Source organism: Mesoplodon densirostris, chromosome X (assembly GCF_025265405.1).
Source record: "Mesoplodon densirostris isolate mMesDen1 chromosome X, mMesDen1 primary haplotype, whole genome shotgun sequence".
Taxonomy (NCBI): Eukaryota; Metazoa; Chordata; class Mammalia; order Artiodactyla; family Ziphiidae; genus Mesoplodon; species Mesoplodon densirostris.
In genome coordinates, this window is record NC_082681.1 from 116685878 (window position 1) to 116711572 (window position 25695).

General features: G+C 39.7%; 1 protein-coding gene across 2 annotated transcripts in view; it reads right to left on the reverse strand.

Annotated features, from left to right (window-relative positions):
• Window positions 1-25695, reverse strand: part of POLA1 (DNA polymerase alpha 1, catalytic subunit) — a 300188-nt gene that overhangs the window by 161931 nt on the left and 112562 nt on the right. For both annotated transcript variants that reach the window (XM_060087247.1, XM_060087248.1), the window contains exons 27-32: window positions 18579-18611; window positions 17744-17836; window positions 16335-16540; window positions 14382-14514; window positions 7203-7334; window positions 2655-2829 (exon numbers count right to left, since the gene is read on the reverse strand). In XM_060087247.1, coding sequence (XP_059943230.1) covers window positions 2655-2829; window positions 7203-7334; window positions 14382-14514; window positions 16335-16540; window positions 17744-17836; window positions 18579-18611 — 772 coding nt within the window. The remainder of the gene's footprint in view (window positions 1-2654; window positions 2830-7202; window positions 7335-14381; window positions 14515-16334; window positions 16541-17743; window positions 17837-18578; window positions 18612-25695) is intronic.

Sequence of the window (25695 nt, forward strand, 5' to 3'; positions counted from 1 at the left end):
TGTCTTTAAGCAGCCACAATCTGCCTGCTGTTTAATTGATATGAAAATGATCTTAAATATGACCCTGCAACCAACGAAATCAGTCTGGTCTCCTCCAGGTATGGCCAGTCTTGAGACATCTGAACAGGCATCAGGCTGTTTACCAGCCAGGCTCCACCGCCTTCTACTCTACACCTCTTCTGCCGAAAATACAAGGCTCCACCCTTATCTGTTAAACGTCACTCACAAGATGAGGCTTGTTCCAGCTACCTCTCCTCGGCTCCGGGCCACTGGAAAATTCAGAACCAAAGAAGGAAAGGGCAATGGCGAGCCTATGAAGCAGGCTCTTGATGATCCAAATGGAAAACCTGGAAGATCCACTCTAAACACCAAGTGCTTCTGCTGAGGGGCTGTCAGCAGGGCTGGGGGTTTGCAGTGGGGCGAGGAGGAAGCACAAAGATGAAGCTCCCGGGCCTTCACAGCCACGCCACCACGCTCCTGGCTTGAGGGCATGTGTCACAGCCTCCCAGAGCTAAGAAGAGGTGGTGGCTACAAGCACAAGCTTTGCAGTCACTCAGAGCTGGGTCCCAGACCAACCACGGTCGGCCACTCACTAGCTATGTGACAAGACCAAGTTAGTTACCTCTCTAAGCCTCAGCTTTCGTCTCTGTAAAATGAAGGAAACAACACAGCCTCATGGGGTTACTGAAAGGATTAAATGAGATAACACATGCAAAGTACTTATTACAGTTTCCAATAGAGTAAGCACTCAAGGCAGAGGAGAGAAAAAAGAAGGAAGCTAAAAAATATTGTGCACTTACACTCCCTCCTCCCAGCTGAGGATTTATAAACATCATCAAATACAACTCAACTTGGAGAATACATTATATGATGATCTGGGTAGCAGAATTTTATCTTCCTCATTATGTTTTGCTTTAGGCAAATGTCAAAACTGAGTTTCCACTTCCAGAGCAGACATGATGGTGCGGGGGCGGGGGGACCCGCTGGCGGGAAGGAGCTCAGAAACATGTTCAACAGGGGCAGTGTGGAAAGTATGTGACCTGATGATTCATTTATCCGGTCTCAGTCCACAAACGCACAGAGAGCTAACTGCGTGCAAATCCCAGGGGCTAGAGGAGTTTGAACATATTTCTGCAGAGGCCTGGCAGGGGGCTGGGGCACGGCCACAACAGGCGTTTGCTGCGCACTCCCCCTGCCCAGGCCTGTGCAGAGCATCTCACACGTATCACTAATCGCTCCCTCAGAGCGGCTCTAGAAACCAAGGCTGAGACCAAGCTTCAGAGGCTTGCCAAAGCCACAGAGCGCGTGCGCGACAGAACCAGTGTTTGAACCCAGATCCCTATGATGCCAAAGCCCGCATCTTAAGCCAGACTTATTCAATGAGAAGAGTAGGAGAATTTTCCATGAACCATGGACAGATTAAACAATGCCATATTTAGGGGACCCTGAGTACACTAAATAAGAAGTCAGGCTAGAAATACAGGTTGGAGCTAGAAAGTTAGTCTATAACTGCCGAAGTCAGAGACTGTAAGATGTCAGTGGCAACTGGACTTATAGTGAGGAGCCAGCCAAGGACTTTATTAGGCACTTATTCTAAGAATATTCATCTTTGTGTACAATGGGATAGAGAGCAGAGAACTTAAAGCAATGTAACTCTCAACATGCTGGTCATCTAGAAAGGAAATCAGGGCTGGTTATGAAATATATTTCTAAGCAAGAGATGACAATCTGGTGACCTGGCAAAAAGTCTGAGAAACAATGAGGTTTCAGGGTTGGCTGGCACCTCCAGAGTGATGAGAAATTAGAAATCAACTAATTCCTAGAAGACAATGAGTCCAGTTTTAGAAGAATTTTTAAAAGCAAGAGCAGGATACTCAAAAGGAATCGAATACAACAAGTTAAACGTTTTAATGTTAAAAAAGCTGTGTATTCTCACTCCATACAAAAACACATTTAGAGACTGAGACAAGAGGAAACAATAATCAAGATACAATGAATCTTCTTATTAAGTGAAGTTCACTGATTAAAGTGACAACGATGTAGGGACTTCCCTGGTGGCGCAGTGGTTAAGAATCCACCTGCCAAGGCAGGGGACACGAGTTGCCCTGGTGCGGGAAGATCCCACATGCCGCGGAGCAACTAAGCCTGTGCGCCACAACTACTGAGCCTGCGCTCTAGAGCCCGCAAGCCACAACTACTGAGCCCACGTGCTGCAACTACTAAAGCCCATATGCCTAGAGCCCGTGCTCCACAAGAGACGCCACCGCAATGAAGAGTAGCCCCTACTCGCCGCAACTTCGCGCACAGCAATGAAGACCCAACACGGCCAAAAATAAATAAATTTTTTAAAAAAAGCAACAACAATGTATGCTCAGAGACTAGGAGGGCGTCGAAAATCTTCTCTTATCCTTTCTTTTGCCGCCTCTCTCTCTCCCCATTCATCATCTGCTGACGGAGCACCTACCCTGGAGCAGGCATGTGCTTACAGAGGTAACAAGCCTGTGGGGTTCATATAGGAGGGGAGACAGACATTAACCAAACAACCACAAAAATAAATGCTCAACTACAAACAAAGAAGTGCTTGACATAGTACCGTGCCTCTAAACAGGGCTCCTGTTGCCGGACAAGGGGCTATGTGAGTTCGGGACACTTACCTAACCACGTTGCAATGAGGACAGCATCAATTCCATCTATTGGCTCACAGATTCGAGCCACAACTGGGTGGATCTGCTGGGCCAGGTAGTACTGGGTGTCAATGCTTAAATTGTCCTGCTTCTGCAGCTGCTCTGGTGCATAGGCCCTCTGACTCCCAGTGAGGTTTGACCCATCCTACAAGAGGACACGGTACAGGTAAAGTTGTGAGACATTCAATCACAAGTACTTGCTTGGACAAAGAGAGGGACAACAATTCAGATTTTATGTGTTCAATTCCAAACACCACGAAGTCCTTTTGACCTATTGGTGAACATTTCATATGCAACTAATAGGAGGAAGATCAAGGGGAACAACTCACCCACTGTCCAGGAATGTAAATCCAGCATGTGTTGTGTTCTATTTTTTGTTGAAACTCGAAACCAACAAGATGGCATGACTAGATTAAACAATTCCACCTGCCATATCACAGAAACACACAGGGAAGACTTGCCAACAAAGGCCTTTTAGGAGTCATGACAAAAAAATGTGTGACCCTTTTACTATGTTAACTCAATCCCCCCCTTGCAAGAATTCTAGTCCTATTATCATCTTAAAGACAGGTGTGTGTGTGTGTGTGTGTGTGTGTGTGTGTGTGTGTGTGTGTGTGTGTGTGTGTGTGTGTGTGTGTGTGTGTGTGTGTGTGTGTGTGTGTGCAATATCTCTCAATGAGAGCTATATGTATCACTGAGAAGCAAATGAGCAAGGGGAATAGACCAGTACACAAAACCCAAGAGCAGTAACTTACGTACAAGATATAATAGGTAAGAGTAAAATTAAGAAAGTCGCCTTGGTGGAGTACAGTGCTCTAGGAGCAAAATATTTGGCCACTGGAACAAAGGGCATGCCATTTTGCGCTGTTTACGCGGCTCTTCCTCAAGGAAAGGAAGAAGGGCCAGAGAGCCTCTCTTCAAGGCCTCCCTCTTCTCTTTACTGTCTAAAAATAAAAGTTGTGAAACTCTATATAATTGGCCCATATACAGTGCTGTGGGTGATGTCATCATCATCTGTGAATCAAAAAGCCATCACTCTACTGGACCAACATCCAACAACTCGTTCCACTCTTCCTCTTGTCTGCAACAACAGAATTTATTATTCAGATTCGTAAATTTTAACTATTCACAGTGCTCAGCTGCTCTGCGAAACTGATTATAATGTGAATCCTATTCTTTCAATCCTGCTACAATCAGTCCCTTCTCAGCTCAGTGCCCAGCCCAAAGCAGAGGCAACCTTTCATACCGTTGTCTTACCACAAACTGGAAGCAGTGGCCTCTTTCTCTGGCTAGGCTCCTGATGGAAACAAACTGGGATGTTTATCAACTAGGTTCTACCTATGCTAAGATATAATGAAATAACTAGAAAGGAAGCAAACCTCAGATTAAAAGACTTGCTTATAATTATTTTTCAGGAGTTCACAATACAGTAAAAGAAATTAGGCAGAATTAATCAACTTTAATTGTTGCCCTTTTAGAAGTTTGATTTGTTAGATGAGAGTAAGGTGACAGCCAATGACAAAAAGAGTGTGAAAAATCCTTGGGCAGTGTCTTTATGCACCACAACTATATTCAGACTGCCTTTTAACAAACACATGAACTCTGACTGATTTATAGAATTGTAGTTTCTTTTTAAAACTGGTCTGTCCTTAAGATTATAGTAATGTTGAGTTTAAAAATTTTTAATAAAGAATAAAAAAATTTGTAGAGGCAAATTATTATTTTTTAAAAGCGGCCCTTGAGTTACTTTCCAATATATCATTAGATGTTCTCATGTCAGGCATGTCTGTAAAAAAACAGCTGAAAAAGTTCTAAGCATATTCTCAGTTAAAAAAGTTTTTCCCAAACATATTTCTTATTGTATGTAAAAACATCTGAGCTCAAACATGACTAAATTCAAAAGAATTGCTAAGATGACAGGTTTCCCTGTGTTACGTTGGAAAAACATTTAGGCTGTAACATAAGGTATATCCCTCAAAGACCTAATTCTCAAACCTAGCAAGACCTAATTCTCAAACCTAGCAAACATTTAGGCTGTGACATAAGATATATCCCTCAGAGACCTAATTCTCAAACCCATGGTATATGCAAAAACACATCCCATACACCTTTAAAAATAGACTAAGAAGCAATGTTGGTCTTCCTTGAAGTGTCCATATAGTAATTTGTGAACTTCCCAAAGTACATACTTTACAGAGACAACCAGATGCAGACAATTCATTCAAAATTATGAGGTCATCTTTAGTAGGAAACCAATGGAAAAAAAGTTTTAACAGATGAGAAGTGCGGCCCTTAAAACAATTACGTTAAAGGCATGCCTTATGAAAATTATGTCCAATGAAAGTTAAATAATTAAGGATTTAAAACTTAACCAACAAGTGGAAGTTGATTTAAGATCTCAGCAAATAATTCACATGGTTTAATAAGACTATGAACTACAATATAAATTACATACCACAAACATTACTCTCTGAACTCACCTGAATTTATAGTCTGAATAAGTTATCAGTAGAGTACTATATTCAAAATGTAAATTTTAAACAAAAAAGAACCTGTTTAGGAGACAGGTTATTCTTGGAGGGCACCTTTGCTTAGTAAATAGTTCTCCTAAAAATGTGTCATCATACATTTTGAGAAACATATTCTAAAAATATAATTGTGTTAAGAAAGAGGAAGAATAACCTGAGTGCTTAAAAGCAAAAGAAGTAGGCAGCTTTGGTTAGCAAACATGCTGAAAGTGGGCAGGTCCCATTGCTGGGGGACAAAGGCAAATTAAAGTCCTACAGCTTTTCTTGGGATACAGTGAGAAGAATAAATCAACAAAAGAAACATGAACTGTTCTTTTAACAAGCAAATAAGTTAACACCCAGCACCAGTCGAATGGGAAAAGGGTTGAAAATACATCAAATTGGATTTAGCATCAGCATTTTGAGCTTTTCTTATATCAGTAAGACCAGAGAAGAAGAAATCAAAAGACCTCAAAATTCAGACATCAAGGAATATAAGCTTGACTTTTGAAATACATTGATCATAGGACCATACATCTCCATTCCAGGTTTAGCCAAAACATAATTGTGGCTTGATTTCATTTTTAGATGCTATTTCAGAAAACCTATATAATTTTTCAAAGTTGTATGTTGCCATCTGCTCCTGTCATTAATAATCTTAACAGATTTTCCATGTATGTGAATACCTAAGTGAAAAAAAAAACCTAGCCTATTTACCAAATCTTTATTTGCATAATATGAAAATTGTTTTTTTGAGATGAGACTTGTCAGAGGCAATATGCAAAGCACATTAAGGGCTTGAGCGAGTCAGACATTTATGGAAATATTTTCCTGCAGGAACTGGCTTTCTGTAACAGTTCTTAATCAAGGGTAACCCTAGGAGGGAGACAGAGTCAAGTGCCGATTCCTGTCCATGTACTTAAATCATTTGTTATGTACATCATCCACAATACCAAGCCGATATTAGCAGACGACTTCTACATTTTGAAAAGGCTCTCTGATTGCAAACCACATTGACTGTACTTTGACAAAGATCGATCATATTGCAGTGAAGTTTAAGGCTTATCTAATTTTTTTTTACTGTAATAACAAAAAGCAATATTTAATTAATTAAAAAGAACAGTCTTATTGAGATGAATTATGCCTTTTGGTAAACAGACCACACCACAGTAACTGTAAAGAATTTGGGCAGAGGCTGTGACTCTGACTTTTTTTTTAAGCAGGGAGAAGGGATGAGACCCCTCCTTTGTTCCGACTGGAGTTAAGTGCTTTCAAAAAAAAAAAAAAAAAAAAAAAAACACAAAACGAAAACCCTCTTCTGTTCTACCCTTTCTCCCTATCTCTGACTGTTAGAGGCATGCTACTCTCAAAAGAAACTGGTCAGCGGTTTAAAACTGCTCCAGAAGACCTAGAGGTTCCTGAGAGGTGTCTCATGGAACAGGGAGAAGACAAGAGGTGGGTTCTAGGCCCCCTCCACTCAAAAAAAAAAAAAAAAAAAAAAAAGGACCTGGTTAGATAATCTATGTTTTCCTCATAAGGTATCTTTTTAGGACATCTCAGCTTTCTCCATAACCATGCATATCGTATTTTTTTTCAAGGAATTATTTGAACAGGCTAGCAAAAAATGCATTTACTCTCTTTTGGTAGAATAATATCCAGAATAGAAACTGCTGCAAAAGGAATGATAAAGGACTACTGCTGGATATACAAGCAAACTGGTAGACATTTTCATTCAAGCTAATTTCAGATTGAAACAGCAGCTACTGTTATATACCTGTCTCACCAAAGTAATTTCACTCAACCAAACCACTAGTCTCAAATGTTTTATAAAAATTTTAATAAAATGTCATACCCCTGACTAATGTTTTTAAATGCTGCAAAACCAACCAAGACTAAACCCTCTCTCTAAGCATCAATTATTTGGAAGAGTACTAAATAAGACACCATGGAGACATGGATTTTACTATGGGCTCGGAATTGGTGTAAGTCTTATTTATTATGACAGTTTTACCTGACAGATGACATACGACACAGTATCTCCAGCTTTCACCTTTCTGCCTCCTTGAGAATTTATCCAGAGGGCAACATGTACATGAGGTAGGCTTTTTTTATCAGGATAATCCTGGGGATCCTTTGTCAACGCCTAAGAGAAAAACAGGGAACAAAAAGCCCCAAACTTTAAAATAAAACCTTTCTCACACAGATATACACTAAACATATCTCTGCTAGAATCACACCAGCCACATAAACATAAAAATGACAGAAGCTGTATGTAGAAAACACTGCCACAGGATCTTCAGACATTCTATCCTCAAGGCTCCTCTCTCCTTCATTTAGTAACTAATATGACCAGATATAACCCTGAAAAAAAAGAAACATGAGTTTCTGGGCCATGGCACAGAATACTTGGATATAAAGATTAAGACTGTGAATTCAGTCTTCTATGCAGCCTTAGAGTTTCTCCTAATGTCTGCAATTCTCTCACTGAATTAACTGATTAGTTAAGACGGATGGATAACGGTTACTCTGACTTAATGATCTGTTTCTCAAAGGCTTCTCGAGCCTAAATAAATCCCTAAGGCACCAGAAATCACTGGATTTACTCACAGTGTCAATTTAAGCTCTCCAAAGGCAGAGTGACTGAGTTTTTAACAGAAAGTAAGCCCCACGAGAGCAGGAACACGTCAGCCTTGCCCACAGCTGCATTCAGAGGGCTCAGAACGATTCTTGGTGTGTAGTAGCAACCAAATGTTTGCAGAAGAAATTATTTCGCTCACTCTGCAATAATTCACTAAGTTCAAGCACTGTAAAGTACTGCAAGATGAATAAGACAGTCACTGGTCCTAAGTCACCTGCCATTAGCAGACGATTCCCCATTCCACAAAAAAACTCTCTAAAATAGGCTACATGTGCCAGAAGGGAGTGGTAAACTAAGTGTTACTGAGAGTTTAGAGAGGCAAAGATTGCTACCATCTGAGAGCAGAAATCATGGAAGAAAAAACGAACTGGCACATGAAGGAAAAAATAGATTTTAAGAAAAGATGACGGGGCAAGAACATTCAAGCAGAGGGAAAAAGCAAAAGTTAAAAGCAAGAGGTGAGGAAAAAAATACAGTCTATTGGACTGGAACTTAATATGCACAAAGGGAAGGGGTGGGTTTCAAAAGACAAGAGGAAGGACAGGGAATACGGTGCTCCATGTCTAGATCACCTAAGGGTGGTCTGCAGACCCCTGGGGGGTTAGTGACACCCTTTCAGGGGGTGGAGAGGTCAAAGCTATTTTCCTAATAATACTATCTGCACTGGTGATATAGAAACAAAGGTCAGTAAAGGTGTTGATGCCCTATAAACATGAACCTGGGCAGCAGCACCAAACTGCACTAATACTCATTGTATTCGTCACCATGACATGCTCACGGTCTTTTTAAGTTCTTGACCCTTGAGTAGAAAGCTAATATTTTGTGTGACAAAATGGGAAGTATGCACAAGGCAGATCTACAGTACACTCAAGAATGAAGGATGCTCGAGGAAATGCATTTGTGTAACTATTTGAGTTGCAAGCTAAACTAGCTGCCTTTCTCAACCCAATTTTTATTTGAAAGAATGGCAGGCCAACTACTGTTATTCTAACTTGAGTACCTGGCAGACAATCACTCAAAAAGAACCAAGCGAGCCTGCCACTTCAAGGAAAACACCTGACAGTATATATTACCTATGATAATATTGAAGCTATTAAGCACAAATCAGAATTTTGGAAATTCTGCTTCCGCTCCTGTGAGCTTGACAGCTTTCCAATACTTAAAGACCCTTCTGATGAGTAGGAATATTTTAAAATGTGGTTTTTGTTAATATACAATGAAATGTATCAATATTTTGGAAGATCTGTAAAACTCAGGGAACCAACATTTAATAAATTACAAGTGCGTAACATCACACATGGGTAAAAGATCCATTCAAAGCACCGCACAGATGAAAAGATTTTAATGTAAGAGTATGAAAAGTTCATTGATATGGTTTCCTATTTCCACAATACAAATAACCTTGAAGACAATACCACTTATGGAGTACTGGTGTAGAATCAAAGAAGAATACACACAACTATCTTTAAAAATTCTGAAATACTTTTCCTTTTTCCAACTACGTATTTCTGTGAAACTTGACTTTCTTCCTATTCTTCAACCAACACCACACATCACAACAGATTGGATGCACAAGCAGATATAAGAATGCGGATGTCTTCTACTAAACTAGACATTAACAAGATTTCCAAAATTGCAAAATAACACCATTCCTCTCTAATTTTTCTTTGTTTTGAAATATATAGTTATTTTTCATGAAAAAATTTTATTTTTGTGGGACTTCCCTGGTGGCACAGTGGTTAAGAATCCGCCTGCCAATGCAGGGGACATGGGTTTGAGCCCTGGTCCGGGAAGATCCCATATGCCGCGGAGCAACTAAGCCCATGCGCCACAACTACTAAGCCTGCGCTCTAGAGCCTGCGAGCCACAACTACTGAGCCCGCGTGCCACAACTACTGAAGCCTGTGCGCCTAGAGCCCGCGAGCCACAACTAGTGAGCCCACGAACCACAACTACTGAAGCCCGTGCACACAGAGCCCATGCTCCGCAACGAGAAGCCACCACAATGAGAGGCCCAAGCACCGCAACGAAGAGTAGCCCCCACTCACCGCAACTAGAGGAAGCTCACGCGCAACAACGAAGACCCAACACAACCAAAAATAAATTAATTTAAAAATTTTTTTATTTTTGTAAACATATAATGGGTTTACTGATATTTTTAAATAAACTAATAAATGCTTTTAAAACTTGTCAGTTTTAATTTCTAACAGTAAATATCAACATAAGCTACATAAACAAAAGCTCTTGCAGTCCCCAACTATTTTAAGAGTGTGAAAATGTCCCGAGATCAGGAAATTTGAGAACTACTGTAGTAGAATAAAGCAGGTCCTCAAACATGGCTGCACATCCCCCTGTTCTGTACACTTTCTAAATCATACACTCAGTGTAGGAGAGTGCCTAGAAGCCTCTCTAAGTATTTAAATCTTCTCAAACCTGCATTATGTGAAATCTTGATTGACTTGGACGGGTAATACTGCATAGAAATTTTAATCAATATAACTCTACTTAAGAAAACCGTTCTCTTCTTCAATTGACTATACTTCAGTGCAATGTTAAGAAATTCTGAATTTCATCTGACATACTTTCCAATTATTAGATTGGGACTATTTGGGGATTTTACAGCCTAGTTTCAGAAGGCTTGATTTTTCAAAAAATGCTTCCTGGTGGTTTAGGCTCAAGTTAGCCAGGGCTATACAAATCAGCTGTGAAGTATTTTGTGTTACTTTATGAAACATATTTAAGCTAAAATTGCGGCAGTTCAGAAAAATCACACACAGTGTTTTTCAGTTGCTTTTGGCAACAAGGGCTTAAATCTCCACAAAGGTAAATCTCACCACTTCACCCCTCCACCCTATGCTAACCTCCCATTTTCAAGCCCACCAATACCCACAAAATCAATCTAATCTAATCTAACCTAATCAATATCTTATCATAAGACAACCAGTCACATGCATGGACTCTTCGATTCCACTCTCCTTTGCAAGTGACAAAATGTAAATACTGATTTACTCACAAGTTTTAAACAGTACAGGTATTCAGACAAATGTTAATTAAGACAGTCACTCGATATATAAAAAGCTTAATGTAAACTGACACAGGAGTAACTATGATATAGAGAGCGCTTTCAACAGAATTGACTCTACTTTCATCGACACTGAAGAAATTCTTCTTTACTTAAAAAAAGTATAAGAGCAGGGGCTTCCCTGGTGGCGCAGTGGTTGGGAGTCCGCCTGCCGATGCAGGGGACACGGGTTCGTGCCCCGGTCTGGGGGGATCCCACATGCCGCGGAGCGGCTGGGCCCGTGAGCCATGGCCGCTGGGCCTGCGCGTCCGGAGCCTGTGCTCCGCAGGGGGAGAGGCCACAACAGTGAGAGGCCCGCCTACCGCAAAAAAAAAAAAAAAAAAAAGTATAAGAGCATGTGACAGTAAATATCTTTGCTAGACCATTAACAACTTGAAAATACCAACCAGGTTTTGCTTATTCTACTTTATATCCCAGAATCTAGCACTGTGCACATAAGATGTACTCCATGTTTGATGAATGGATGATTAAACAGGCAAAGGAATTCTTTTAATGCTCACTGAACAACTATTATTTGCCAGCTACTATGCCAAGTGAAATGGAGAATACAAAGACAGTTGGTTTCAGTCCTGCCACATGAAAATATATGCACATCCCGAATCACACTAATTATTAACTAGTATTGTTAGTAATAATAAACGTCACTTTAAGTTGATAACTATTGAAGCTGAGTGATGGCTACATGGGGGTTCATGATGTTCTTCCCTTTACTTTTGTTTACTTTTTAAAAAAAATTTATTTATTTTATTTTTGGCTGTGCTGGGTCTTCAATGCTGTGCACAGGCTTTCTCTAGTTGCAGCAAGCGGGGGCTACTCTTCGTCACGGTGCGCAGGCTTCTCGTTGTGGTGGTTCCCTTGTTGCGGAGCACGGGCTCTAGGTGCGTGAGCCTCAGTAGTTGTGGCACGGGGGCTCAGTAGTTGTGGCACGTGGGCTCAGTAGTTGTGGCTCGCGGGCTTAGTTGCTCCTCAGCATGTGGGATCTTCCCAGACCAGGGATCAAACCTGTGTCCCATGCATCGGCAGGCGGATCCTTCACCACTGCGCCACCAGGGTAATCCCTTGTATAAGTTTTAAATTTTCGATAATAAAAACTTCAAAATAGCAAGACTGCACAATGTTCCTGAGAACTCAGAGATGGCCAGTGTGTCTATGCGGCTAGGTTTCTCTGCACACTAGTAACACTGTGCCATCACCCACAGGAGGACATGACGGACTGGGCCCACTACCCTAGAGGACACGTGCTCAGTGTTCTTTTGCCAATAATGTGGTCATGTTTGGACTCAGCCTTCCAAATTCATGCCTGGAACCCCGTGCAACAGAGGACTCACATTTCTAAGAACGTAGACAGTGTCAGGTATTCAATCTTCAGAACTGATGCAAAAATTGATCAAAGCAAGACTGAAATAGTAATGCTTACTTAAGCAAATTTTTGAGAAAGAGACAAAACAAAATCTGAAAGGAAACCACTTTCCAACGTCCCAAGTGATTCCATGCCAACAGCCATGCACTGCATCACGTAAAGTGAAGAGCTAGTGTCAAGGCACATGTCCTCTTATATTACTTATTTCTAATTTTTTGTACTTTTCATGTACAAATGAATGCCTTCTTTTGTGACATTAAAAACATCACGGTTAAGGAGTAGGAAACAAATGACTTAACTAAGGATAAATACAAAGCGTAAGGATACGCATAGAAAATATTCATTCTCTCTAGGAATCAAAGAAATGCAAATTAAATCCAGCGGTAAAATACTGTTTCATATCCATTTATGGTAGCAATGTTTTATTTAAATATCACCCATGATATTATCACCAATGAAATGTCACTTCTATAGTACAAGGGAATCTGTGGTGAAACTGAAGCACACATTTTGTTATTATCAATTAGTATCACTCTTTTACAAAGCAATTTGACAAGAGCCACACAGATACTCAAATCTTTTGACTCAAATATTTTACTTCAAGGAATCTAAACAAAGAAAGTAATTCATCCAAAAGCAAAAAGACAAACGGGGACTTCCCTGGTGGCACAATGGTTAAGGATCTGCCTGCCAATGCAGGGGACACGGGTTCGAGCCCTGATCCGGGAGGATCCCACGTGCCGCGGAGCAACTAAGCCCGTGCACCACAACAACTGAGCCTGCGATCTAAGAGCCCACGAGCCACAATTACTCAGCCTGCAAGCCACAGCTACTGAAGCCCGCACACCTAGAGCCCACGCTCAGCAACAAGAGAAGCTACCGCAATGAGAAGTCCGCGCACCGCAATGAAGAGTAGCTCCTGCTCGCCACAACTAGAGAAAGCCTGTGCACAGCAACAAAGACCCAACACAGCCAAAAGTAAAGAAATAAATAAATGTATTTTAAAAAGATCATATAGTGATTTTTAAAAAAGACATGAACAAGATGTTCAATACAGTTATTAACAATAGCAAAAATAAATAATGTAATAATCAAGCAAAAATTTTAATTAAAGATGTAGCAGTGAAATATAAGATTAACATAATGATTTTTAAGGTTAATACAGAAATGTGGGAAAATCTGTATATGTTAAGTGAAAACAACTCTCAAAATAATATACACTGTAATTGCTACCATGTAAAACTTTTAAAGAGTAAGGTAATGTGCAAAAATGACTAGCATTACTTTAGCATAGGGGTATTAAGAACAAGTTTTAATTCTAAAACTTCCATTTAATGCCATCATTAGACTCTGTTTCATTAAAATTCTTTTTAGTATGAGTTTTGACAACAAAATTTATGTATCACAAAATGGGTAAAATGGTATTTGCAAAATTACCTTCGGAATATGTAAGGATACTCTGTTTAAATGGAAAAAAAGAAATCTATAACCTAACATCTTGTACTACACAGCACTTTGGGAAACCAAGATTTTCTTTTCAAATTAGGTAAGAAAAAATATTCCCTATTTTCAACAACTAAGACTATCCATAAAGAGAAACTATTTATATAGTTTAACAAAAAAAAAAAAACACAAGTGCTTTGAATATACAGAAAGTGCTGGCACCACCTTAATTCTAAATAACAACGTCTAAAAACGCCTCCTGATTATAAGTACCCCTAAGGGTCACCTTCTGTAAAGTTACACAAACACACGCTCTCTGTCTAAGCTTACAGGCCTGCCCCCCAAACAACTGTAACTTAGGACAACTATGAAGAAGGCAATACTCCCAAGTCCCTGAAACATCAATTGCATCACTCCATAGAACCTCTGGACACGAGGTTTCCGTGAGGAACGGAGAGAGAAGGCCCCAACTGCAGACAGGGTAGTGTCAGTGGCTGGGCGAGGAAGAGTGGTATGCTAATGCACAGTCTGTGAGATAGTCGTTAAGCAGCTTTCATCACTAGCTAGAATTTATTTCAATTGCAAGGATGAGGTGGTTTTTCAACTATCTGAAGGAGGAGAAAAACACATGGCAACAGCTGGATTCAGCAATAAATGCTACATTTACCTTGTTAATTTCAAACCGGCTCACTGGGACACTGCCATTTAGCACATTTTCTCCAATTTCTATTAACCTCTTCTGAATGTTTTCCACTATAGTGTCCCGGCTTTGATCTGAAAGAATCTGGCCAATGACAAAGCTGCAGAAAAAGAGATGGATTGATTTTTTAGTATCATACTTTATTAATAAAGGAGAGAAAGGAAGATAAATGCCATTAGACTAACATGTGGACAAGAGCCATACTAAAAGCTAACATGACAGTTAATGTCCAAAAGCCCATTACTATTTGTTTTCTAACATTAACTCTGTCAAAGGTCTATCAACCTTGGAACATCAGGTTTGCCCTTAAACACACAGACCAGCCCCCCACCCCCTTTTTTAACGTGGCAGCTAAGGCTTCCCATTGCATGTGTACAGAGAGCGGTATTAGGTCCATCATATTTTTATGCAATTACAAACATTCACAAGCAGTTGTGTTCTACTCTTAGGAGAAATTTGAGAAGACAAATATTTCACTTTCCTCATAAAGCACCAAGATATTATCTCTGCCCGAGATGACTACAAGCTAGGAAAGTAGGAATATAAAGTTCTTTATGCAAATTTTTTAAAACTCAAAGATTCCAAAGTTTTCTTTCTTCAGCCTTATTATATTTTTCAGTGTTCTCTAACTGTATTGCTATGCCTCAAAAACTTCATGTTATTCTATCAGACCCCCAAAAAAAAGAAAAAAAGAAAAAGAAAAGGAGTAAGGAAGCCAATATTTTATCCATTTCTGAGAAAATGCAGAGCGAGGGTTTGACAGCTGCATTATAATTTGTCAGAAAAAGAACCCTGACAAAAACATTTGTATAGCTTTAATTACTAATACATTTCTAACTCAGAGAAATTTACTTCTATTATGATGCATCTTTTCTTAGAAAACACAAAGCTGAAGAGAACACTCTAATCGACAGTCTATACAAAGTAGTTTCATCTTTGAGTACATTTGGGGGCAATGAAGCATTTCAAACTATATTTCATAAAAGGCTAACAGTGACCCATACTCAGATGATCAACTTTGCCTAATCAAGAGTAGTTTTGCAGAAGCAACAAATGCTCAATCTCCCAACTTGAAAGCAAGAGGAAGACTGGAAAACAAGTAAAAAATGCTGACATTCAGCAATACTAAAATTAATTTAAAATTTCACTTTAAAGAAAAAAGTCCTTCTATTTTCACAACTGTTCAGGTTCACAAAACAGGAATTATCTGGAAAGATGGTACATAAACTACCTAAGGATTCGTCTTTTTTAAAATGGGTGCTTTATAAATTAATGTGACCCTAAAAACAAACAAATAAGGTCTTATTATCACAACCTTCAGTCCCAGATATAAAACTAAGGGGTCAGTCATGACATTTATTATTTCTGAGGTACATACAGTATTTGAGAACTAGCTCTTAAATTCACCTGAGATTAGTAAGAATCTTTACACACAAATGATATGGGCGGGAACAAACTCTCACTACATGGCCCACGTTGAATCCCAGAACATTTTAAGCCACAACACGGGGACACCTTAACAGTTATGGCCCTAAGGAGGCGCTGGGAACGTTCAGGAGCACAACACACTGCACATTCTAAAAGAAACAGTAAAGCAAAACAAAACAAAAACAAGCCAACATCGATGAACCCAACTCTGTAAGCATCTAAAATGTGAAGGCTTACCCTCACCATGAGTTAAAACTCGTAAGATGCATCTTATAGCAAGCATTTCTTACTGAGCAAGTTTGGCTTTTTCTAAGTTTTAACCCATCTGTAAAATTCCACTCCAAATCAGTAAGAACTGTTAATATGCAATGATAACAATAACAAAAAAGAAGTGTCCTTGTGCTTGGCAGAATCAAAAGTGTTCTCCACACTGCTAATGCTTCAATTTTTTTAAAAACAAACAACAAAAGCAAAAATGAAAACTGAACTCACTTTCCAGTGTCTTTAGCAAGATCACACCAATCTCTTCTAACTATATCTAATCCTTTCACCTCCTGTTTGGTGACGTAATTCCCATCCGATGTTGGCTCAACAACCAGAGCAGCGTACTTCTTTTTCTTCAGCAGTAGCAAGGACTTGAAAATACCATCAATGTCTATTTCAAGTAGTTTATACAACTTATTTACTTCACTTTTCACCTGTGAAAATTTCAACCATTAATGCTAGCTTCTCGAACATGTAATAGGGAGAAGATGAACATGCTGCAAATTCCCAAGAGTTCATCTAAACAAAACTAGAAGTCACATAAGACTAGAAGGCATTTATTCAGGTTATATAGAACACGATATTATTATGTTTGGTATGATGCAAGAACTCTGAGGACAAAAACAGATAAAAAGATAAAGAGACAATAATATAACTATATCATCCCACTCAACCAAAGGACAAAATTGGCAGTGTCAGCCCCAGGAAATTTATGAAGATTATGAAATATTCTGTTTCGAATCTAAAAACTAAATGCATAAGTACTTACCTTCAAACTACTGAATTAGAGATTAGATAGTCCAACAACTAGATGCATGGCCAGTAAAACTATGACTATTAAAACAATGTCTAAGATCTCCCTGTACCTCCCATAGCACCTTGACTTTAAGCAAATAACTACCTGCTGAACAAATAAATGAAACAGCCACCTGCTCTTTACTGATAGGGTCATGGCACAGACCATCACCTCTAGGGAAAATGCACAACTTTTCAAGGTCCAATGAGTACAATATGCCAAGCTTGCTCTTAAGACTACAGTTCAAATTTCAAGCATTTTAGGGGGGAAAGGCAGGAAGCTGTTAGCTTGTAAGATGGTACCTTAGTTTTAGTTTATTGGGACAATATCTTAACGTAGCAAGTGTTCAAAAAGCACTTGCTAATTGTGAACTGCAATGAGGAGGCTACAAATGATTACTTTTAAATGTCCCTTTGACTTTTCAAATATATTTTAAGTACTCCTGTAAAAATTATAGATTTATGTATATATGTTGGTAGGAACTTATCCATATCTATCACTGTATAAAATGCATCTCAACACTACTGGAGACATAATTCTCCTTATGAATGACAATGTGATAGGTACTAATGTGGTCACATCTTAAACTTACTAAACTTAGACTGTTTTCAAAGGTATAACATTTCCATCACTTAAGGAAAAACCAATTTCCTTTGAATTTTGCCCTCAAAACAAACAACTGGAGTAGAGGTTAAGAAATATAACAGAGCATGAAGAATCGAAGGCACTAAGTTTATTATTATTTTCAGAAGGACACAGATGTACAGAAACTGGAATTTATGAAGTTCCATGTTAGAAACAAAAGCAGGTTAAAACAGATAATTTTATAAAATTATCTCACCTTGTTTCCCAATTTAAACACTTCTTCCAGATTGGTGCTATTGGTGTTGATCATAATTGAATCTGTATCTCCATAAATAACTTCAAGATTCATCTAATGAAAAGCAAGTATCATAAAAGTTAACAACAAAAACACTTTGTGACCATCACACACCCAGTGAAACTCAAGATTTTCCATACGATAGAAACTACAGGTTCCGGATGATTTTTCAAGAGTTTACGTTTCTTCTTACCCATATTGTCACTGCACAGTCAAAGACTAAGCCCCAATAAACCAGAAAGGCAAGCACTGCCACATTAAGAAAATCTCCCTAATTTTCTTATAACAGAGAGTGGAGTGGCAGGGGAAGTATCTAGTTTCAAAAAGATAAGAGACTAGGAAAGGGGGGTCTATATTTACCCACTGTCCCACATGCTCAGTGGTCATGGCAATTTATGAAGCAGAAACAAAACGGGTTTTTTCAATTCAGGGGCACAAATCCATATTAAATTCTTAACAGTTTCAAACAGTATTTAGTAGAATATGAAGTGTCAAAAAAATCAATCATAACAAACAACACTAGAGCACGTACAGTATAAAGGCCTGGAAGTAAGCTCTAATTAGCACTGTTACTAATTTGCTAGAAACACTCACATACAGGCTTCAAGCAGCAGCTAGATCATATCAGTGTTAGTAAAAAAAAAAAAAGGCTATAATCCATTAGGAGGGATTATAAACATAAACTAGGCATCCTAAGAAGCCATTTCCACTCTGGGTTACAATTTTCCTTGAATACAAAAACGTCACCAGGTATGATATCTAAGAATCGCTGTATGATGAAAATGCTCAGCATTACCTTCTGTACCATCTCTTTCGTATGCATCAAAATCTAAATGAAATAAAAAAGTCAAGATTAATGCATTATATAATTACAAAAACCTCAATATATGCTGACAGAGATAGGTAACCCAATGATTCGTCATTCCCATATATTTTTAAAGCTCTTGATGGTTTTCTAACTACGACCCTCAAAACAACATCATCAACGTAATCTAAAAATCAGTTTGCGGGCCTCCCTGGTGGCGCAAGTGGTTAAGAGTCCGCCTGCCGATGCAGGGGATACGGGTTCGTGCCCCGGTCTGGGAGGATCCCATATGCCGCGGAGCGGCTGGGCCCGTGAGCCATGGCCGCTGGGCCTGCGCGTCCGGAGCCTGTGCTCCGCAACGGGAGAGGCCACAACAGTGAGAGGCCCACATACCGCAAAAAGAAAAAAAAAAAAAAATCAGTTTGCCTCTACACTGACTCTCAGGCAGAGATACGTGAGCAGATTTGCTGTAAAGATCTATGTAAGATCTATGTAAGCAGATCTACGTAAAGATCTATCTTTAATAAATATGAATAAAATATCCTGTTACAATATGGCATAAAGGCAAACTCTTCTTGCTATTAATATTTAAATAGAACTACATGGCTAAAAAAAAGCTTGACCAAGCATTTCAAATCCAGCAATTTTTACGGTATTCAGGATCTTAATTTAAAAAGTTAAAAAAAATATATGTAGATCTTTACTATATATCCCTGGAGCTAGTACAGTGCCCAGTGCAAAGGTGGGGCTCAATAAACGTTCAGTAAATAAAGACAAACATATATAGTAGATAGTATCTGTAGATAGGTCTGTCCCCAGGCCTATGCGGCTGTAAGACTAGAGGCATACAGGTTATAATGTAGCTGTAAATAAAAACAGACATAAATTATCTTGGACTAGATCAGAAGTAAAACATATTTTACAAATGAAGGCCTCTTCAAAAGAGTAATACAACATCCTCAGCACTCATTATATGTGTGTATGTGTAAAATATATGGGAAAGATGCTCTGCTATGAGCATCTCGTGCATTTCTTCATTTCATTCTCTAAGGGCCCCAAGACAGCCACTATTAATACCGTTACTTGTTAGATGCAAAAAGCAAAGAGAAGAGAACTAATTTCTCCTAGTAAGTGACAGAGCAAAGATACGAACCCAGGTGCTCTGACTCCAGAGCGTGGGGCCTGAGTCACTGCACGCTATTGTTTCTAGACAAGCATCCATCTTTCAAGGCATCAATCTAAACCAGAAGTCACTCTTCCAGTGACCCAGATAGAAGATTTACTTCATTTATATTTCTTTTTCCTACCTCCAAGTCTTTCTTGTCAACTAAGCTCAAACGTCATGGTGTTGTTTCTGCCCTTCTTGTCCTTTATATTACAGATCCCTGTAAATCCTGGCCTTTGAGTATCTTTTATATCTACCCCTTACGTTCCATTTCCATTGCCTGCCTCCTCTGTAGTACTGTCTCCTAATGTTGTGCATGAGTTCAGTGTCATATGTTCTTGGGAAAGGAAGACCTTCCCCTGCCCTGGGGGTGGTGAATACTGATCAGGCTAACCAATGGTTTCCATAGTGGCTGTACAGTGGAATCACCCGAGGATCTTTTAAAAAAATGCCAAGAGCTGGCCCCAGCAATTTTTTTTTAAACAGCTCTCAAGATTATTCTTATGTTGCAGGCAGGGTTAAGGACCACTGGACTAAGATAATCATGGTAATCCCAATCTTTCTTTTAAGATTTTTTTGTTTTGATGTGGACCATTTTTCTTAAGTCTTTATTGAATTTGTTACAATATTGCTCCTGTTTTATGTTCTGGCCTTTTGGCCGCAAGGCATGTGGGATCTTAGCTCCCCAGCCAGGGATTGAACTTGCACCCCTGCACTGGAAGGCGGAGTCCCAACCACTGGACTGCCAGGGAAGTCCCTGGAAACAGTTTTTAGCTGACAGTTTGTCTCCTACCCAACTAGACCACAAGCTCCTGGAGGTCAGAGCACATGTTTGCGCTTCACATCTAACAGGCACTCGAAAATCTGTTGGCTAGTTGACTGATAGGTCTCGTAGTAATCCCAGACACTCTTCTACTAGACACTAAAATCCAGTTAACTCATAAAACACATTCACTCTCTTCCACTTCATCTTCATTTCTTAACATATAAATTACAGGGAAATGCACTGTGGGAGAATACCTGACAATTCCTTTGGGAAAAGGGCAATAATGTGATCAACCCAAGTCAAGTTAATCACAGTGAGGACAAAACTACTGATCATGAGTTCTCTTCACCCTGTGCCCCTTCCACCTTGCTAGGCTTGGCTTTCCTCATCACAACGGCAACCGCACCAGGTAAGCATTCCCTGCTAAGCACACCACCTCAGGAGCAATCTGTCAACCTCTGACTCCAATTCCATATATGCACTAACGGATTTCTTCTGCTCTCCTTTTGCACTGTGAACCAAACCTACTATGTCATCCCTGAGTGCACCTCCAACATGAAGTGGCAACGTTCACCTTTCAGATCCACCACCCACCCTCATGCTGTCCTTCCACCAACTCACAACCATTTCCACAAACCATCTGAGGGCTGCTACTAAAATGAGTTCCCCTTTGGTGGCAGAAACCTCTCAGTGGATGCTTTGCAAAAAATGATAGAAAACTAAGCAAACTATAAAGGCTATACATACCGCAACTGCTTTTTTCACCTAATACTTTATTTTAGAGATTATTCCATACCCACACACAAAGAGCTGCCTTATTCTTTTTTTTAACGACTACATAGTATTCCATTGTATGACTCAAGCATGATTTAACTAGTGCTCTATTAATGAACGTAGGTGGTTCCTAATCCTTACCTTCATAAACACACTTTAATATAAATAATCCTTATATACATGTAATTTGCCAATCTGCCAGTAATGAGATAAACTCCTACAAGACGGCTTATTGGATCAAAGGTTGTGTGTTTTTACATTTTTGATGAATATAGCCAAACAGGTCTCCAAAGAGGTTGTACCAACTTCTGACAATACTTTTAACCACCATTTTTCCTGTGGGTTACCAAACTCTTATTATCTAGCAGAGGCCCTGGTACATGGTAGCTATTAATGAATATTTGTAGAATGCTGAATGAATAATCCTGATGAGTAGGCACTATTATAAACCCCATTTTACAGATGAGGAAAACTAGGCTCTACGATTTTGCCCAAAGTAACAGAGCTAATCAACAGCTTGATCTGGAAGCTGGACCTTATGGCTCATTTTTTTTCATTGTGTCTCACTGCCTTGTTAAAAGGCCCATACCACATGAATGTTCTGGAAGCCAACAATCAAAAACTTATACATTACAGATATTTTCCCCATTAAGGAAATGCATTTAAAAAAAAAACCACAGGTATCCTGAAAGGTCTACTGGACACAAGGTACAGTGATTACAAGATAACCGTTCATAAGTTCACTTCAAAGTGACAAGCTTAATATTAAAGCTACCCATTCTGACAGAAAATCACTTTCTAAGTGCCAGCAGCTAGAACACAGGGCTATAAAGGCTTGCTAAATTCATTAATAAGGCAGTCTGCAGTTATCTGATTTCACAGCAACACCTGCATATTTATCTACTCATTACCAATTGGATGATGGAATTTTTTCAAGCACATTTCAAAAATCTGCCAACTTCAAGTGTAAAAAAATAAACTTTGTGGTTAATTTTTCCCTTAACAAAGTACAGCTGTTGAGAATAATTGTTCAAGATCTTACCCTGTAATGTCAACTGCAGCAGAACAAAGAGTATTTAATTAGCAAATCTATCCAGTAATTCAACACCTATTATATAAAATGCCTTCGTGATTTTATTCAGGATAATTTGCTAAGAGGGTTATTACTGACATTCAGATGGAATTTAAAATTCCTACGCAAGTCGAGTCATAATAGCAGTAATGATCTCCCCAATCAGGAGATTCGGTGTCACACAAGGCTCTTGCAATGCAGCAGCCGATTTCCTGACTTCTTAATTCCTGGGCTCCGCTCAGCGAGAGCCCTTCATGCCGGCATTTCAGTCAGCAATACATCTTTAATGGGACGCTATTAAAATAACTAGAACAAAAATGACTTTTTTTTTGGTTAAGAAGAATGACAGCACTGCCATCATATCAATCACTGCAGGCTTTGCAGAGCAGTGCCGTTGGGGGAAAAGAGGAGGGGGAAACAGGAAAGGAGTGGGGCTGGGGGTGGGGAGAGCAGTCAGTAAAATAACACGAAAAGGTGTTTTAGCCCCAGTCTGAGCCTCTGAAGACTGGGGAAGGACGGTGGGGACTAAAAAGGAAATGTGAAGTGTATTTCAAAAAATTGCTTCCTAAAGAAAATGTGTTCAGGAACACACCCATGATGCGGTTTACTAAGCACAAAGCGTGTTTGTCGCACCAGGATAAACAACAGCAGCCACCTAAGACCAACTACGACTGAGGTGTGTGGTTACAGGTTCTCCTAACAAGGCCAGGGTCTTTATTTTTTGTTAGAACAGAATACTAGTGTCTTGCCATGCATGCACTCAAAGGTTATAAAATGATTTTAGATGGTATTACAGACTAAAACAGTGCCTTTTTTTTTTTTTTTTTTTTTTGGCTCTGTTGGGTCTTCGTTGCTGTGCGCAGGCTTTCTCTAGCTGCAGCGAGCGGGGGCTACTCTTTGTTGCGGTGCGCAGGCTTCTCATTGTGGTGTCTTCCCTTGTTGCAGAGCACGGGCTCTAGGCGCACAGGCTTCAATAGCTGTGGCACGTGGGCTCAGTAGTTGTGTGGCTCGCGGGCTCTAGAGCACAGGCTCAGTAGTTGTGGTGCACGGGCTTAGTTGCTCCGTGGCATGTGGGATCTTCCCCGACCAGGGATGGGACCCGTGTCCCCTGCATTGGCAGGCGAATTCTTAACCACTGCGCCACCAGGGAAGTCCCAAACGGTACTTATTAATATTAAATGAGAGAGAAAACACCAACTTCCCACAGTTAAAAAATATATAAAATTTCAAGCTCTTACTCCAAAAGCATACATCTATTATAGTAATATCTACTAACAAGAAACCCACTTTGATATCTGATGCAGAAACTAAACAAAATGGGAGTCTTCTAAGATAAGCAAATTCTGGGTTAAGGTCAAATTCGAAACAAATAACGCACGAACAGAATGACAAGTGAAATCTCAAATGGCTTTAGGATTTTTCTGTTACTGATGACATAAAATTAGAAATAAACTGGAAACTTTTTGTAATACATTAGCATAATAGGGGTAGCAAAATGAATGGTTTTGAAGGATGGGGAAGAGAAAAGTAGAAGAAATATAAATATTATGATATTTGGTAATCCAACCATTATCTAAGCTTTCCCTATTCCCGGTTTCAGCAGTTTCCAAGCAGGACTCGGTGATACTCAGTTCTCCTGCTTGGCAAACATCTTTTATTTCATCTTCATTATATTAGATTGCCTTTTTCCTATTTTCCTACTCTGTTATTCTTAGATGTGTGTCTTCTCTCTAAGATGTTCAGGGAGCAAGGGCTATGGATTTAATAAGCACCCTACTTTCTGTCTCCACCATTCCCATGACACTGGGCTCTCTACTGCCTTTAAACCTTAGCTTTACCTTCTTTAAAACTGCGATAATACTACCACCTAGTCCCCAGAGCTAGGTGGTAATAAGAAGAACTGTATGCTGAAAACTTGCTGTGCAAAGATAAAACGTTATACAAATATGAGTTCAAAAAATTAAAAAGTCAGGGGTCTGAAATCTGAGTACTGGTTTAAAACTGCCAATTACTAGGTAAGTGATTTGCGAACAAGTTGGTTTCCCCCTCTAGGTCTTAGCATTCTCATTTATAAAATTAAGAGGTTGGGATTCCTCCCAGATCTAAAAATCTAGAATCCAAGTTTGACAAGTAGCAATATCTCTTCCTTATATCTGGCTGCTTTGACTTTGTAGCACATTCATTTCTTTAGTGTTATGAAAAGGAGGCACTAATATATCCAACAAAGATAACTATCATTATAAGACTGTATTGCCATATTCTAGGGTGCTTTTGAAGGCCACGTGGTCGTAAAATAATTAGAAATACATAAGCTCTCACGAGTTGTCTGCATATAACTTTATGCACTTCATTTAAGTGGGTGGGCACATTTACAGTATATAAAACATCTGACACCTTGTCCTGAGATCCCCCTGCTCCCCTGCCCCAGGAGAATACATGCACATCTGTACACACACACACACACACACACACGCCAGTGTTTCTCATCCTCAGCACTACTGACATTTAGGCTGGATAATTCTTTGTCATGGGAGGCTGGCCCTGGCCTCTACCCACTAGATGCCAGTAGTATGCATGCACATGCATATGTGTGCACAGACACACACATACACTCTTCAGTTTTGACCAAAATTTTCTCCAGATATTGCCAAATGATTCCTGAGGAGCATAACTGCCCCTGGCTGAGAATCAGTGACATTATACTGATAACTCAACATTTTCTCTCTCCAGGCCCATATTCAATTGTCTGTTCCACAGGCATTCATTCTAAATCCCAACCGTCTCCTCCAAACCTTCACCAGCTCCAAACATAATAAATGGCCCCTCCAACTAAAACATGAAGTTCCTTTATTTTACAAGGAACTTCACACCACCTGAAAAGCCTCTCTGGCCTCCCCAATCCAACGATACTAATGAGAGTGTTAGTCCAATGTAGACCCCAAATTATTCTGTGTAAACCACAGCATACAACTCTATTAGAAAAGGTAAGATTAAGAAACTATAAGCAGGGGCTTCCCTGGTGGCCCAGTGGTTGAGAATCTGCCTGCCAATGCAGGGGACACGGGTTCGAGCCCTGGTCTGGGAAGATCCCACATGCCGCAGAGCAACTGGGCCCATGAGCCACAACTACTGAGCCTGCGTGTCTGGAGCCTGTGCTCCGCAACGAGAGAGGCCGCGACAGTGGGAGGCCCGCGCACCATGATGAAGAGTGGCCCCCGCTTGCCACAACTAGAGAAAGTCCTCGCACGGAAACGAAGACCCAACACAGCCAAAAATCAATCAATCAATCAATCAATCAATTTATTTAAAAAATAAAAAGAAACTATAAGCA